General features: G+C 67.6%; 1 protein-coding gene across 1 annotated transcript; it reads left to right on the forward strand.

Moving 5' to 3' along the window:
* The first annotated feature begins 2,281 nt into the window (after positions 1–2,281).
* On the forward strand, positions 2,282–11,257 carry CKMT1A (creatine kinase, mitochondrial 1A). Its single transcript, XM_074155697.1, has 9 exons — positions 2,282–2,430; positions 7,624–7,822; positions 8,223–8,318; positions 8,407–8,628; positions 8,958–9,043; positions 10,069–10,192; positions 10,345–10,479; positions 10,801–10,926; positions 11,141–11,257. The coding sequence occupies exons 1-9, from the start codon at positions 2,282–2,284 to the stop codon at positions 11,255–11,257; spliced, it is 1,254 nt and encodes a 417-aa protein (XP_074011798.1).
* Positions 11,258–12,292: the final 1,035 nt, after the last annotated feature.

A 12,292-nucleotide genomic window follows, 5' to 3' on the forward strand; every position in this document is an offset into this window, starting at 1 on the left:
CTCGATGCGTGAAGTACCTCCACATGCATGACCAGTGAAGTACCTTTGCCCAAAGAGTTATCCCCGTTGTCACAAGGGCTATTTGTATTAAGGTTAATTACATACTTACATACAAAAGGTGAAAGCTGTTCTCTTATCATAGACACTTAATTGCATCAGAAGAAAAAGAACACCTATTCCAGAGTTAATAATTAAGAGCTATTTGGACTTGGTGTATCAAAGAAAGCTCTCCATGCTCTATTAACATCGAAGTTCATTGCCTTCACAACCAGGAAGCACGAGTCGAGCTTTAAACGAGCAGTGCTGCCTGCTCCAGCAGCCCTTTGGGTACCCCCGGATCTACAACATCTTCAAACCCCAAGCACAGCCACGGGGCAGCGGATCCCAAGCTGCAGCTCCTGCTGCCACACAAAGCCCTTTGCAAATTTAGTTAAAAAACTTGTTGGCTTGTCACTTCCACACCTGAGCAAGTGTGATGTTGCTCAATAGCAACTGCAGCAGTAAGACCAATTTGTGTCTTAGGAGGCTGTTTCTAATGAGATTTATGAGATTGTTAAGTGTGAAACTTCACAGCATCAGAATTTCTCCGAGACTGTAACTCTAAATGGAGGTTTATTAACGAACAGAAGTATAAAATAATACTTTCTAGTGGCTTTTAAACAAGATTATGGACCAGTTTAAAGATGCCTTGGATTTTAAAGGCGTAATTCACGATGTTTGCTGGTTCTGCGTTGTGAGCAGACCGCAGCCCCGGTGCCCCCCCCACGGCCGGGGGCGATGCGGACACACACCCGGGCCCGGCGGGGCGGCGGCTCCTCCTCCGGGGGCAGCTACCGGGGCCCGGCCCGGCCGCAGGCAGACAAGCACCGGCGCCCGCCGCGGCGCTGGGGGACGGACCGGGCGGCACCGACACCGGCAGGGACACGGCCAGGGCCAGGCCAAGCCGGCCGGGAGGGGCTGCCGGGCCCGCTCGCCGCGACAGGGTCGGGGCCCGGCCCTCCCCGCTGCGCCGGGTGCGGAGTGCAGGCCGCGCCGGGGGAGGCCGGGCGGGCCGCGGCAGCCCCACGGGGAGCGGCAGGCCGGCGCCCGGCGGCGCCTCGCCGGGGGGCCGCCGCCGCCGCCGCCTACCCAGCGCTCCGCACTGCCGCCGCCGAGCCGGGCCCAGCGGCGGCACAGCCGCCACCGCCGCCACCCCCTCCCTACCGCCGCTTTCCCGTCGCTCCCCTCCCCTTCCCTAGCCCGGCGCTGCCGCCCCCCCACCCCCGGTTCAGGCCCGGGCGCCCCGGGGGCATCCCGTCGCCCCGCCGGCGGCAGCAGGGGGCGCCACGCCGGGCGCCGCCATTTCCCTCCGCTCACCTGCGGCCTCCGAGCGCACCCTGCGCTGCCGGCGCCGCCGCCGGCCAATCACGGCCTGCTGACGGCCGCAGCCAGCCAATCAGCAGGGAGGGGGGCGGGCCGGCCGGGCCCCCGGCGGGCGCGGCGCGGCGGCCCCTGGCGGCGGCGGCGGGCGCTGCTCGACCGCGCGCACGTGGGTGCGGGCCCCGCGCCGGGCACCGGCAGAGCCGCCGGGTCCCGCGTTACCACGGCAACCGCGGCGCGCGGGCCGCTCCCGCCCCGCCGGTCCCTGCCGGGCGGCCGCTCCGCCGCGCCGGAGGAGCCGGTCAGCGCGGCACGGGCAGCGCCCGCCGCCGCTCCCCTCCCGCCGGGTCTGCGGCGGCGAAACGCGAGGCGGCCCGCGGCGCGTGCCCTGCCGCGACGGTACCGCGGGCACGGGGTGCGCGAGACGGCCGCCCTGTCCCGGCGAGCGGGGTCCGCGGAGGCGCCGCAGGGTGCGGCGAGAGGGCCGGTGACAGCCGCCCGCGCCAGTCCGGGCCGCCGGCCCCGCCGCCCATCCCTGGCCGCACCCGTGCGCGGCTCCGGGCCGTCGAGGAGCCGCCTCCGCCGCTCCCCGCTCCAGGTGCGCGGACTTTGCCCCGGCCGCACCCTCGCAGCGCCGTGCCCGCCGGCGGCCGGAGCGCGGTGCGGGGCCCGGCCCGGCCCGTGGCCGCCGCCCCCGGCGCTGTCCGGCGCGCGGTGCTGAAGGCGGCGGCCCCGGTGCGGCGGGTGGGGCGGGGCGGGGCGGGACGGGGCGGGGCCGGGCACGCGAGCAGGTGGCGGTGCCGTTGCGGCCCCCTCCGCGCCCGGCCGGTCCCCGCCCCTCGCGCACCCTCCCGCCGCCGTTCCCATTCCCATCACCGTTCCCATTCCCATCACGTTCGCCTCCCGGCTCTGCTGCTCCGCCATGGCCGGCACCTTCCCCCGCGCCCTCTCCGCCCGCCGCTCCGCCGGCCTCCTGGCCATGGTGGGCGCCGGCTCCCTCGCCGCCGGCTTCCTGCTCGCCCGGGACACGGTCAGCGCGGGCGACCGGCAGCGGCGGCGATACCCGCCCAGGTACCGGGCGCGCACGTGCGGGGGGCGGCGGGCGGGGGCCGGTTCCCCCGGCACCGGGAGCGCGCGGGGCTGCCCCCGAGCTCCAGCCGGGGTGGGGGTCCCGGGATGGCTCATGGGGGTCGCCGGGGAGCCGAGCCCGCCTCGGGGTTCTGGTCGGCCGCGGGCGGGACCCGGCAGCGGAGGCTCGGCCGTTGTCGGACGGAGCCCCGGGCTGCCGGCCGCCGCCGTCCCCGCGCCCAAGGGCACCAGCGCCGCCGCGGCGGGGCCTCCGCGCCCTCCCCGGCCTCCCCGCGGGCCCGGCGGCCCCAACCGCCGCCGCGGGGAGCGGACCCGTTGGGGCCGGCGGGGCGCGGGGCCGAGCGGCCACGGGTACCCCCGCGGGACCGGCGCTGGGCGGGCGGCGGGGGCCTCCCCGGGCGCAACCCCCGCTCCGGGCTGGGCGCCCCAGTACTACCGGCGGTCGCTGAGCACCGGGAGAAGCCCCTGCGCCGCCAGCCCGGGGCGGGCGGGAGCGGCGCAAGCGCTTGCCAGCAGGGCTGGGGTCTGGGGGCACTCTGCGGGGAGGTGGGCCAGCCCGGCGGGGCGGCATCGCCGGGGTGGCCAGAGCGGCCGGGGACAACCCCCCGGCTCGGCCCGGCTGTGGCAGGATCCCGGGAGAGCGGCCAGTGCCCTGGTGGGAACGGGACGCAGCAAAAGGGCTCATTTTCCCTTCTCCTGGCGAAACACCCGGCAGCTCCGTCTGCGGGAGCCGGGGTGAGGGCAGAGACGGAGGCTCCTCTCAGCCCCCGGGGCTGGCGGCAGCTCCTGGCCTGACCCCATCTGGCTGTACCAGCCTTCCCACGCGCCTGCCCTGGGCACAGGCTCTTCTCTGTGCAAAAGAAAAGGTTTCCTGGCAGGTCCTCGCTCTTCCATCTCAGGGGCAGTTTTTAAAGGGAGGCCTGGAGGTACCCGCAGGTGCTGAGCAGGCAGCCCCCAGCCTGCGGGAACGTTTTGGGTGAAGACAAGCCCTGAGATGTGCAGTCAGGACTCCTGGGGGTGGGCACGGGGCCGAGCCGGGCCAGGCGGGTGCGGCCATGGCCATGGTCTGGCTTAGGGGTACTTTTGGGGTAATGCTGGCTCTGCAAGAGCCGCTGGCCCTATTTACCCAGCCTGTGCCTGATCCCTTAAGCCAGATAAGTGTCAGAGCTGCAGCGTGGTGCTAAGGTCCAAGCTCCAGCACAGAAGGTCTCGTGTCACTCCCCCTCCAAACTGCTCTTTGCCAAGGGCTGCCCTGGGGAGCCCAGCCGGGCCCCAGGAGGGCGTTATGGCCGTTCCGCTCACCCCCGCTGGCCGTAGCAGTGGGGAAGCGGGGCCTCCAGGCCGGGAGAGGTGGAGGCAGGTCCTGCCCAGCGCGGGGGGCCAAGGCACAAGGGGGGAGCTGCCTGAGCCTCACAGGGGACAGGGCAGGGAGGGGAGAGGGACGTGGCAGCCACCGGTCCTTCCACCTGGCACTGGCACCGTCTGCTCGGCCTGGCACAGCTCAGAGGCAGGTCAGGAAAGCGAGGAGCAGGTTTTCCTCCCCGCTGCGCACCGTGGAGGAGCGGAGCGGGGAAGGTGGCATCACGTTCCTGCTCCAAACACATGCGGCTGCTGTGGTCCCTGCAGCAAACGGCGTGCGGAGAGAGCGGCGCTGCATTGCAGGCGGAGAGCCCCGCTCCTGCCGGGGGCTGCGTGCCCGGGGCTGGGGCTCAGACCTGCTGGGTCGGGGCACAGGAACAAGGGGATGGAAATGGAGTGAGTTGGAAGAATGCTGAAGGCTGGATGTTATTGTTTACTCGCCTCCCAAGACGGCTGTATTTCCGAGCTTTCTAAACAACTGCAGGGCCACAGACATCAGGTCTTCACCGAGCGAGGGTGGTGAGGGAAAAGCAACGGGAGCTGTGAGACCTGCTGGCTGTGGGCAAGGGCACCGGGGCCTGGGGAGGGCTGGCCTGGCCCCGCTTAACCCGGGCACACAAGTGTCCCCTTGAGCACAGAAAACACCGGCTGCGTCCCTGTTGTGGCCGGGGGCAGGGGCCAAGCTGGCCACACTGCAGAGGTGCTGCTGTGGCAGGGTTGGTGGGCTGGGGACAAACAGCAGGTCAGAGCGTGGAAAAGGAAAACAAGGACAGGGCTGGGGGAACAGACAGGCACCATCCGTGGGAAGGAGGGGGCTGAGCCGAGTCTGGAGGAGGGAATGAAATGGAGGTAGGGGATGTGGCTGGGAAGCTCTAAAATGAGCTTCCTGGAGGGTCTGTTTGGCTGGGAACAGTTTTGTGTTGTGGTGACACTTGAAAAGAGCCCAGACAGAGCCCTCAGGGGAGCTGCAGCACCCCACTCTGTGGGGGGAGAGTCAGCCCACCTGGGATTTTGCTCATCTAGTCTTTAAGTTAAATAATGAGAGACGTTGGCAACAGCCTTGAAAGATCTGAGCAGCTCCCCATGGCCGCTCGTTGGAGGCAGTGCAGTGCGAACGGCCATGCTGGGGGGCACGGGCACGGGCACCCCCCGGAGGAGCCGAGGGCAGGATGTGCTCGCTGCCAGGCGGGGTCCCACAGGAAGGACGGTGCCACATTTGGACGGTGGCACTGGGGCTCCCCACCAAAGCGTCTCCACACAGAGCCTGAGCACCCCCCTCCCTGCAAAAGCACCCCGTGTGCTCCGCTGCCTGCAGCACCCTGCACTGCTTGCCCCACGAGCACCCACGCCTCCCCTGAGGGGCTGCCATCAGCCGGGCACCCACGGAGCCAGTGACGCCAGGACGGGTGCTGGGGGCCGTGGTAAAGAGCGGTGGGGGGATGCGGGGGCTGCTGCTCCTGGAGAGGCTCTGCTCTGTCAGCAGATGGGGGAATAATGCAGATCTCCCCCAATGAAGCACCTCCTGGCGCCAGAGCAGGGAGGGCAGTTGCTGCGGGCAGGACGGCAGCGCTGGCGGCAGCGACGCACCCCGCTCCTGGCAGCCGTCCACCTTCCGCTGAAGGCGCTTCCAGCCTTTGCGGGCGGGAGCCGGGGGGGGAGTGGTGCCTGTCGCTCGGCTGCGTGGCACCGGGAACAAAAGATGGTGCTGGAAGGGTCATCATTCAAAAAACAGATCTGGGGACAAAAACCAAGGGGCCAAGGCAGCCCCAGTAAGGCCAAGTGCAGTGTCTCCTTCATGCTGGTGGCGGAGGACACCAGGACACCCACGGTGGCCGCTGCTGAGCCCTCTGGGACGTAGCCAGGGCTGCAGGGATCGGCCATCTCCCCCACAGCTCTGCAGGGCACTGCACTGGGCATCCAGCACCTTCATCCCTGTGTTGCCCTGCTGATCCTGGCACCACCCAGCTTAGTTTGGATGCTCCAGGAAGGCTGCACAGTCCCCGGCTTTGCTGGCTGTGACTCGGGGCTGTTCTTGGGGGTGCATTCGGGTCAGGAGCTAAATCAGCACGGACCCTGCAGCCAGGGGCCGGAGTCTCTCAGGGTTTTGGACTCTCTGAACACCGCAGTGAAGGTATGGGGTGACCACAGCAGGCAGCATCCCTAAACCAACAGCAACCTTCTGCTGGCTGGAAGTGAGCTTGCCTCCCGCAGCCACCTTTGCTGGCTCTCTGGACATAGTTCCCTGCGCTGGGGTGGAAAGCACGGCAGGCAGGCCGTGGTCCCGGTGTCCCAGGCGGCGCTAGCTGTGCTGGGGGCTGGGAAGGAACTTGTCCAAGTGTTTGATCCACAAATGCTTTTTACCAGTCTCTCCCTGGGGAGAGGTGGGTCGGTAGCCAGCTGACGGCAGGGGCAGGAGCACTGGGGAAGCTGAGGCAGGCTGCATCCCATGTGCCATGGGTCCAGCTCTGGACTGGAGCATCTCAACGCGGCACAGAGACGTGTATGGGCTGGGGGAGCAGCCTCTGCCCGCACGGCCTGGGACCGGTTCCTGCCCGGGCCAAACGCCTCCTTGCACTGGTCCAGGCTGGAGCCGAGCACTTCCCTACGCAACACAGACAATGTAAGCCCTACCTCCCTTTCTTTCTGCGAAGTGCAGGAAGCCACAGGCAGTAGCCAAGCCGTAGGCGAGGGGCCAACGCACATTCTTTGGCCCGCAGACGCAGGGGAGGAGGCGGCAGTGGCAACAGCTCTCTGCATTGCAGCACGGGGCCCGGGCGCCGGCTCAGCCCCGGAGCGGGACCTGGGCGCTGGGAGACTGCCAGGGCTCGCTGCTGGGGATGGTGGCCGCCTGCTGCTCCCACCCCCCCGGACCTGCACTAGCCCCGGCTCCTCCCACATGGACCCCCGCACACAAGGCAGTGCCCCTCCTGGGAGAGGAGGCAGGAGTCCCCAGGGCTGCGGGGCCCCATCTGGCCACCAGCCAGGTCGCCTGGGCTGTCAATGGCCAGTCCTGTCCCGCTGAGGCAAGCGGAGGCACCACCTTCTAGCAGGAGGGATTTGGTGAAGGAGAGTGCTGTCGGGGTCCTGCCCTGCCAACCCCCCCGTGCGAGCGCAGAACAAGCCCAAAGCCTGGCTAAAGTGGGAATGAGGTCAGGAGACGGCCTCCCGCTAAGCTGATTAGAGGAAAGCGTCCCCCCTAATACAATAAACTGCGCCAGAGCGGTGCAGTTCCCACCGGCTGCAGATTGGGGTCAACACATCCCCTGCCCCACGGCATCTAGGGGACAAGGGGCCCAGGGGACAGACACACCAGGGCCCCCGCAGGCTGCGTGCCCCCCACTCGCTGCACGGGCAGGCCCTGGGGCTGGCTAATGGGGCAGCGGGAGCAGCCACCCTCCCTGCGGGCAGCCCCTCGGAGGAGAAGGGGAGTGAGACCCCCCCACTCCATGGCCCGTGCACGGGCTCCTGCAGCTGCCTGTGCCCCAGTGCGGGCTGTGGCTGACGTGGCCAATGCCACTCGCCCGGCAAGCTCTCCCAGCCCCGGGGCCCTGATAAGGAGCCGCACCCTAACAACGGTCCGGATTTGCTCATGGACTCTTGTCCTTGTGGCAATGTCGGCCCTTGGCTCGGGCTTCTCCCTGCCCTCGCTGCACGGTGCCGGTGGCTGCCTTCCTGCTCCCGGCTGCCTTTGCTGCCGTGGACCAGCGGAGCAGCTTCACCTCCCTTCCCGGAGCTCCCCCGCCCGAGGGTCTCTGTGGGGCAGAGAACACTGGGGTCCCCTGGCCCCAAAGGACTCACCAGCCTCTCCCCCCGCAGCGCTGAGTACCCCGACCTGCGGAAACACAACAACTGCATGGCCAGCAACCTGACGCCAGCCATCTACGCCAGGCTGTGTGACAAGGCAACCCCCAACGGCTGGACCTTGGACCAGTGCATCCAGACGGGTGTCGACAACCCCGGCCATCCCTTCATCAAGACTGTGGGCATGGTGGCTGGCGATGAAGAAGCCTACGAGGTGAGTGGCGGCTGGAGCCCTGCCGTGCTCCAGGGCGCCTGCAGCAGCCAGAGGAGTCCCGGTGCCTGCAGTACCTCCAGCAGCCTGGGATGTTACTGCCACCTCCCTCTGCCCAGCCTGGGCGGCTGGAGGGGCCCCTGGACCCACACCGTGTCCCTGTGGACACAGGGCTCCCTCAGAGCAGCGGTTCCTAGAGCCCTGCGACCTCCCCATCCTTGCCCCTGAGCCCCCCTTGCCCAGGTAGCGTCGTCCCCATGGATTACCATCGCGCTGCAGGACACACCGTGGCCCCAGCTGCCCTCTCTGTCCCCCTGCAGATGTGGGGCTGCACTGAGCCTGCAGGGGGGGCTCTGAGGGGCTCTGGGTCTGCAGTGCTGCACATCGTCCCACTTCCTTCCAGGTGTTTGCTGAACTGTTTGACCCCGTGATTCAGGAGCGGCACAATGGGTATGACCCCCGCACCATGAAGCACATCACAGACCTGGATGCCACCAAGGTGCGTGAGCCGGGCCATGGCACGGGGACAGGGCTCTGCCAGCACCAGCACCACCCCGTAACCACCCTGTGGCTTGCGTCTGTTCCAGATAAAGTTTGGCCACTTTGATGAGCGCTATGTGCTCTCATCCCGGGTCCGGACTGGGCGCAGCATCCGTGGGCTGAGCCTGCCACCAGCCTGCACCCGTGCCGAGCGGCGGGAGGTGGAGAAGGTGACGGTGGATGCGCTGAACGGCCTCACCGGAGACCTGGCGGGACGGTACTACCGGCTCAGCGAGATGACGGAGAAGGAGCAGCAGCAGCTCATTGACGTGAGTTGGAGAAGCTGCCGGCAGGACCCCTTCCCTGGCATTGCCTCTCTGGGAGGCTGTATCCTCCTTTCCCAGCCCCACTGCCCTGTGGGACCAGGACCCCCTTCCCCAGCAAGGGGCACACAGTACTGGTACGGGGCGGGCTGTGCACCAACAGCCTCCTGCCTCCCTGGCTGGGAAGGCAGTGCCTCCTGCCCACAGGTGGGACAGCAAGCGAGCTTGCCCTGCCTGGGACAGTGGTGGTGGTGACAGGCTGGGGCCAGTGAGACAGGGTGCTCTGGCACCAGCAGCACAGCCCTGGCGAGCCCCCCCACTCTGCCTCCCTCCAGGACCACTTCCTCTTCGACAAGCCAGTGTCCCCGCTCCTGACGGCAGCAGGAATGGCCCGGGACTGGCCCGACGCCCGAGGGATCTGGTGAGGATCTGCCCCAGCATCAGGGAGTCAGTGGGGCGGGAAGGTGGGGGATGCTGCTGCTCTGTCCAGCTGCACCAGCCCTGCCAACCGCGTTCCCCGCAGACCCCAGCGCCCCTGGGCCATGCTCACCCCAGGCTCGGTGGCCACATCGGGCTGAGCTCTCCCTGCTCACTCCTGACCTGGGAGCCAGCCCCTTGTGGACTGCAGTCAGCAGCCACCTGCTCCGTACACAAACCACAGTGTCCTCCTAAGGACTGGGGCTCCGGAGCCAGCCCCTGCTGTTGGTCCTGCCTTTGCTCACCGTCCTATGGCGCTCTGCGCTCCGGGCTGCCAAAAACCCACCATTGCCTTCTGCTGCCCAGGTGATCCCCAGCGCTTCCCCTGGCTCCCTGCATGCCCTGCCTGCCCCCAATCTTATCCTCCCACCTCTGCATCTTACTGCTCCCTCCCAGCATCTCTGCATAGCCCTGCATCCCACGCAGCATCTCACGCACTCGCAGAGTGACAGCCCGCACACGCACTCGCCCACGCCGCTCTCGCTGGCACCGCACCTTTAGAGCAGCCTCACGGAAAACACCTCCACAGCACACATGGCCCCCAGCTCCAGCTTCTCCCTAACCCAGCACCCTGATGTGCACCCCATGCCTCACAGCCCCCTCCCGCTGCCCATACAGTGCAGGAGCCGTGGTCCTGTCCCCAGCCCAGGCAGGGTTGGCACCATGCTGCCACCGCGCTGCTCCTCCCGGTGGCACTTGCCTGCACCCGCGGCGCAGGAGCCGGCACCCGTCACCTGCAGCGGTGCATGAGGATGAGCCCTGGCCCGTCTCCAGCAGCATCTCCTGGCTGCCTGCCCCACTGCTGGGCTCCGCTCCGGCAACGCGCTCCAGCCACAGGGGCAGGCAGAGCACCGGGACCGCCAAGCAGCATTGGCACCATGGTCGCAGGGACAGAAGGGGCACGGGCAGGGCTGGCACTGGTGACTGGGTGGGCTCTGCCAGCGCAGCTGAACACTACCCCGTCCATAGGCACAACAATGAGAAGACCTTCCTGATCTGGATCAACGAGGAGGACCACACGCGCGTCATCTCCATGGAGAAGGGTGGCAACATGAAGCGCGTCTTCGAGCGGTTCTGTCGGGGCCTGAAGGAGGTGAGCACCCGCCGCCCCCCCCCGCGCCAGCCCAGTGGAGGGCACACAGGGCCACTGAGGCGCTGGCCCCTGCGCTCGGCTGGGGCTGGGCAGCACCCACGGAGCGGCCGCGCTGTGCCGGGGGCCGAACGGCTGCTTGTGCCTCAACCCAGGTGGAGCGGCTGATCCAGGAGCGAGGCTGGGAGTTCATGTGGAACGAGAGGCTGGGTTACATCCTGACCTGCCCCTCCAACCTGGGCACCGGGCTGCGGGCAGGCGTCCACATCAAGCTGCCGCTGCTGAGCAAGGTATTACCACAGCCAGTTCTGTGGGGAGCCCCAGCTGCTGGGGCACGGGGAACCCGGCCACACAGGAGGGGCAGGAACCTCACTCAGGTCCCCCCAGGAAGTGTACAGTCCAGCCCACGCCTGCGTCCTTGGCCAGAGGGGCCGGGGGCCCAGGTGTCAGCCTGTGTCTGCTCAGGTCAGGGCTCCCTGCAGGGATTATGAGCCTGGTGACGGGGTCCTGTGAGCGGCAGTGGGGGGCTGCCCGAGGGGGCAGTGGGCTGCAGAGCCCCAACTCCCTTGCTGGTGGTCCTGCTGAGCACCAACACCTTCTCTGGGCACCAGGACAGCCGCTTCCCTAAGATCCTGGAGAACCTCCGGCTACAAAAGCGTGGGACGGGTGGTGTGGACACCGCGGCTTCCGGCAGCGTCTTTGACATCTCCAACCTGGACCGGCTGGGGAAGTCAGAGGTGGGTGCTGGGCAGAGCTGCTTTTGGGGAGAGAGGTTCTGGAGCGCGTGTGTGTGACAGTCCTGTGGCACCCAAAGGGCTCCAGAGTCACGTGCTGGAGACAGCACAAGGGGCCAAGGGTGGCAGCGCCTGCCCTGCATGCCGTGCATCCGGTGGGTGCCCTGCTGGCCCCCAGGACAGCCCCTGAGTCAGGATGTGTGTGCTCCTGGTGCAGGTGGAGCTGGTGCAGCTGGTGATAGATGGTGTGAACTACCTGATTGACTGCGAGCGGCGGCTGGAGAAGGGACAGGACATCCGCATCCCCCCGGCAGTGCCGCAGTTCCGGCACTGAGCTGGACCAAGGCAGCACCAGCCCCGCGGGACCCAGCTCTCCCTGTAGCTTATGCCATCTCTGTGCCCAGCATGTCGCTGCGTCCTGCTACCCACAACGCGCCAGGCCAGACCCCATAAACCTGCGCTGCTGTAGCTATGGCTCTGTCTCCTCCTTATCCCAGCTCCCCAGCACCCGCTGATCTCCCCAGTGCCCTCTGCTCCCGCAGGCACCTACCAGGGGCTGGGTTTCCTGTGCCTGCCCTGAGCAGCCCTCCCTGGGGTTTCCCTGAGCCACTGCTGCCATGGGGAATGGTCTGGGGATGGCTCTGGGGGGCCACAAGGGACTGTGTGTGGGTCAGGAGCTGGGGCCAGGAGCCACAGGGACAGTCGGGGCCATGCAGGGAGAGGTGCTGCAGGCAGGCAGGGCGCAGAACTGGGTGCCTATCACAAGTTTATTACTGGGATGCTCACAGAAAGCAACAGGGCAGGCAGAGGAGGAGAGCCCCAGTGAAGCCAGACTGGGGTCTGGCTCTGCTCCTGCTTGCAGAGCAAAAGCACCATCGGAGCTGTGTGCCAGGCCTGGCACGCTGCAGGGGGGCTCGCCTCCCTGGCAGCCCTCACAATGCTCCTGGCACCCCAGAGCACCACCTCAGCACCCAGTGCTGAGCCCGTAGGAGCAGAGCAGGGACGGGCAGGCTGGGTGCCACGGGGGGACAGAAGGCCCAGCTGCTCTCACCTTGGCCCTCCTGGGCAGCCTCGCGCTGGCCCGGGGTGACAGCCCAACCCTCTCCCCTGGGCGCTGGAGGGGGTGCGCAGCTGAGCTGGGCCACAGAGCACCTGTGGGGGGTGGGCAGCCAGACACAGCCACAGCCATGGCGAGGCCCTGTGCCCACTCCCCAGCACAGCCGGGACACATCCTCCTCCGTCCCTCAGGCCTGCAGGGGACGGTGCCACGGGTACCCCAGCGGAGGATGCCAGGAACTCACTGTGAACTTGGGTGCCAGGACAGCAGCGATGGCCTGGGGCGTGAGCTCCCAGATCTGCTCGGGGACCA

The sequence above is a fragment of the Numenius arquata genome, chromosome 11 (assembly GCF_964106895.1).
Source record: "Numenius arquata chromosome 11, bNumArq3.hap1.1, whole genome shotgun sequence".
Lineage (NCBI taxonomy): Eukaryota > Metazoa > Chordata > Aves > Charadriiformes > Scolopacidae > Numenius > Numenius arquata.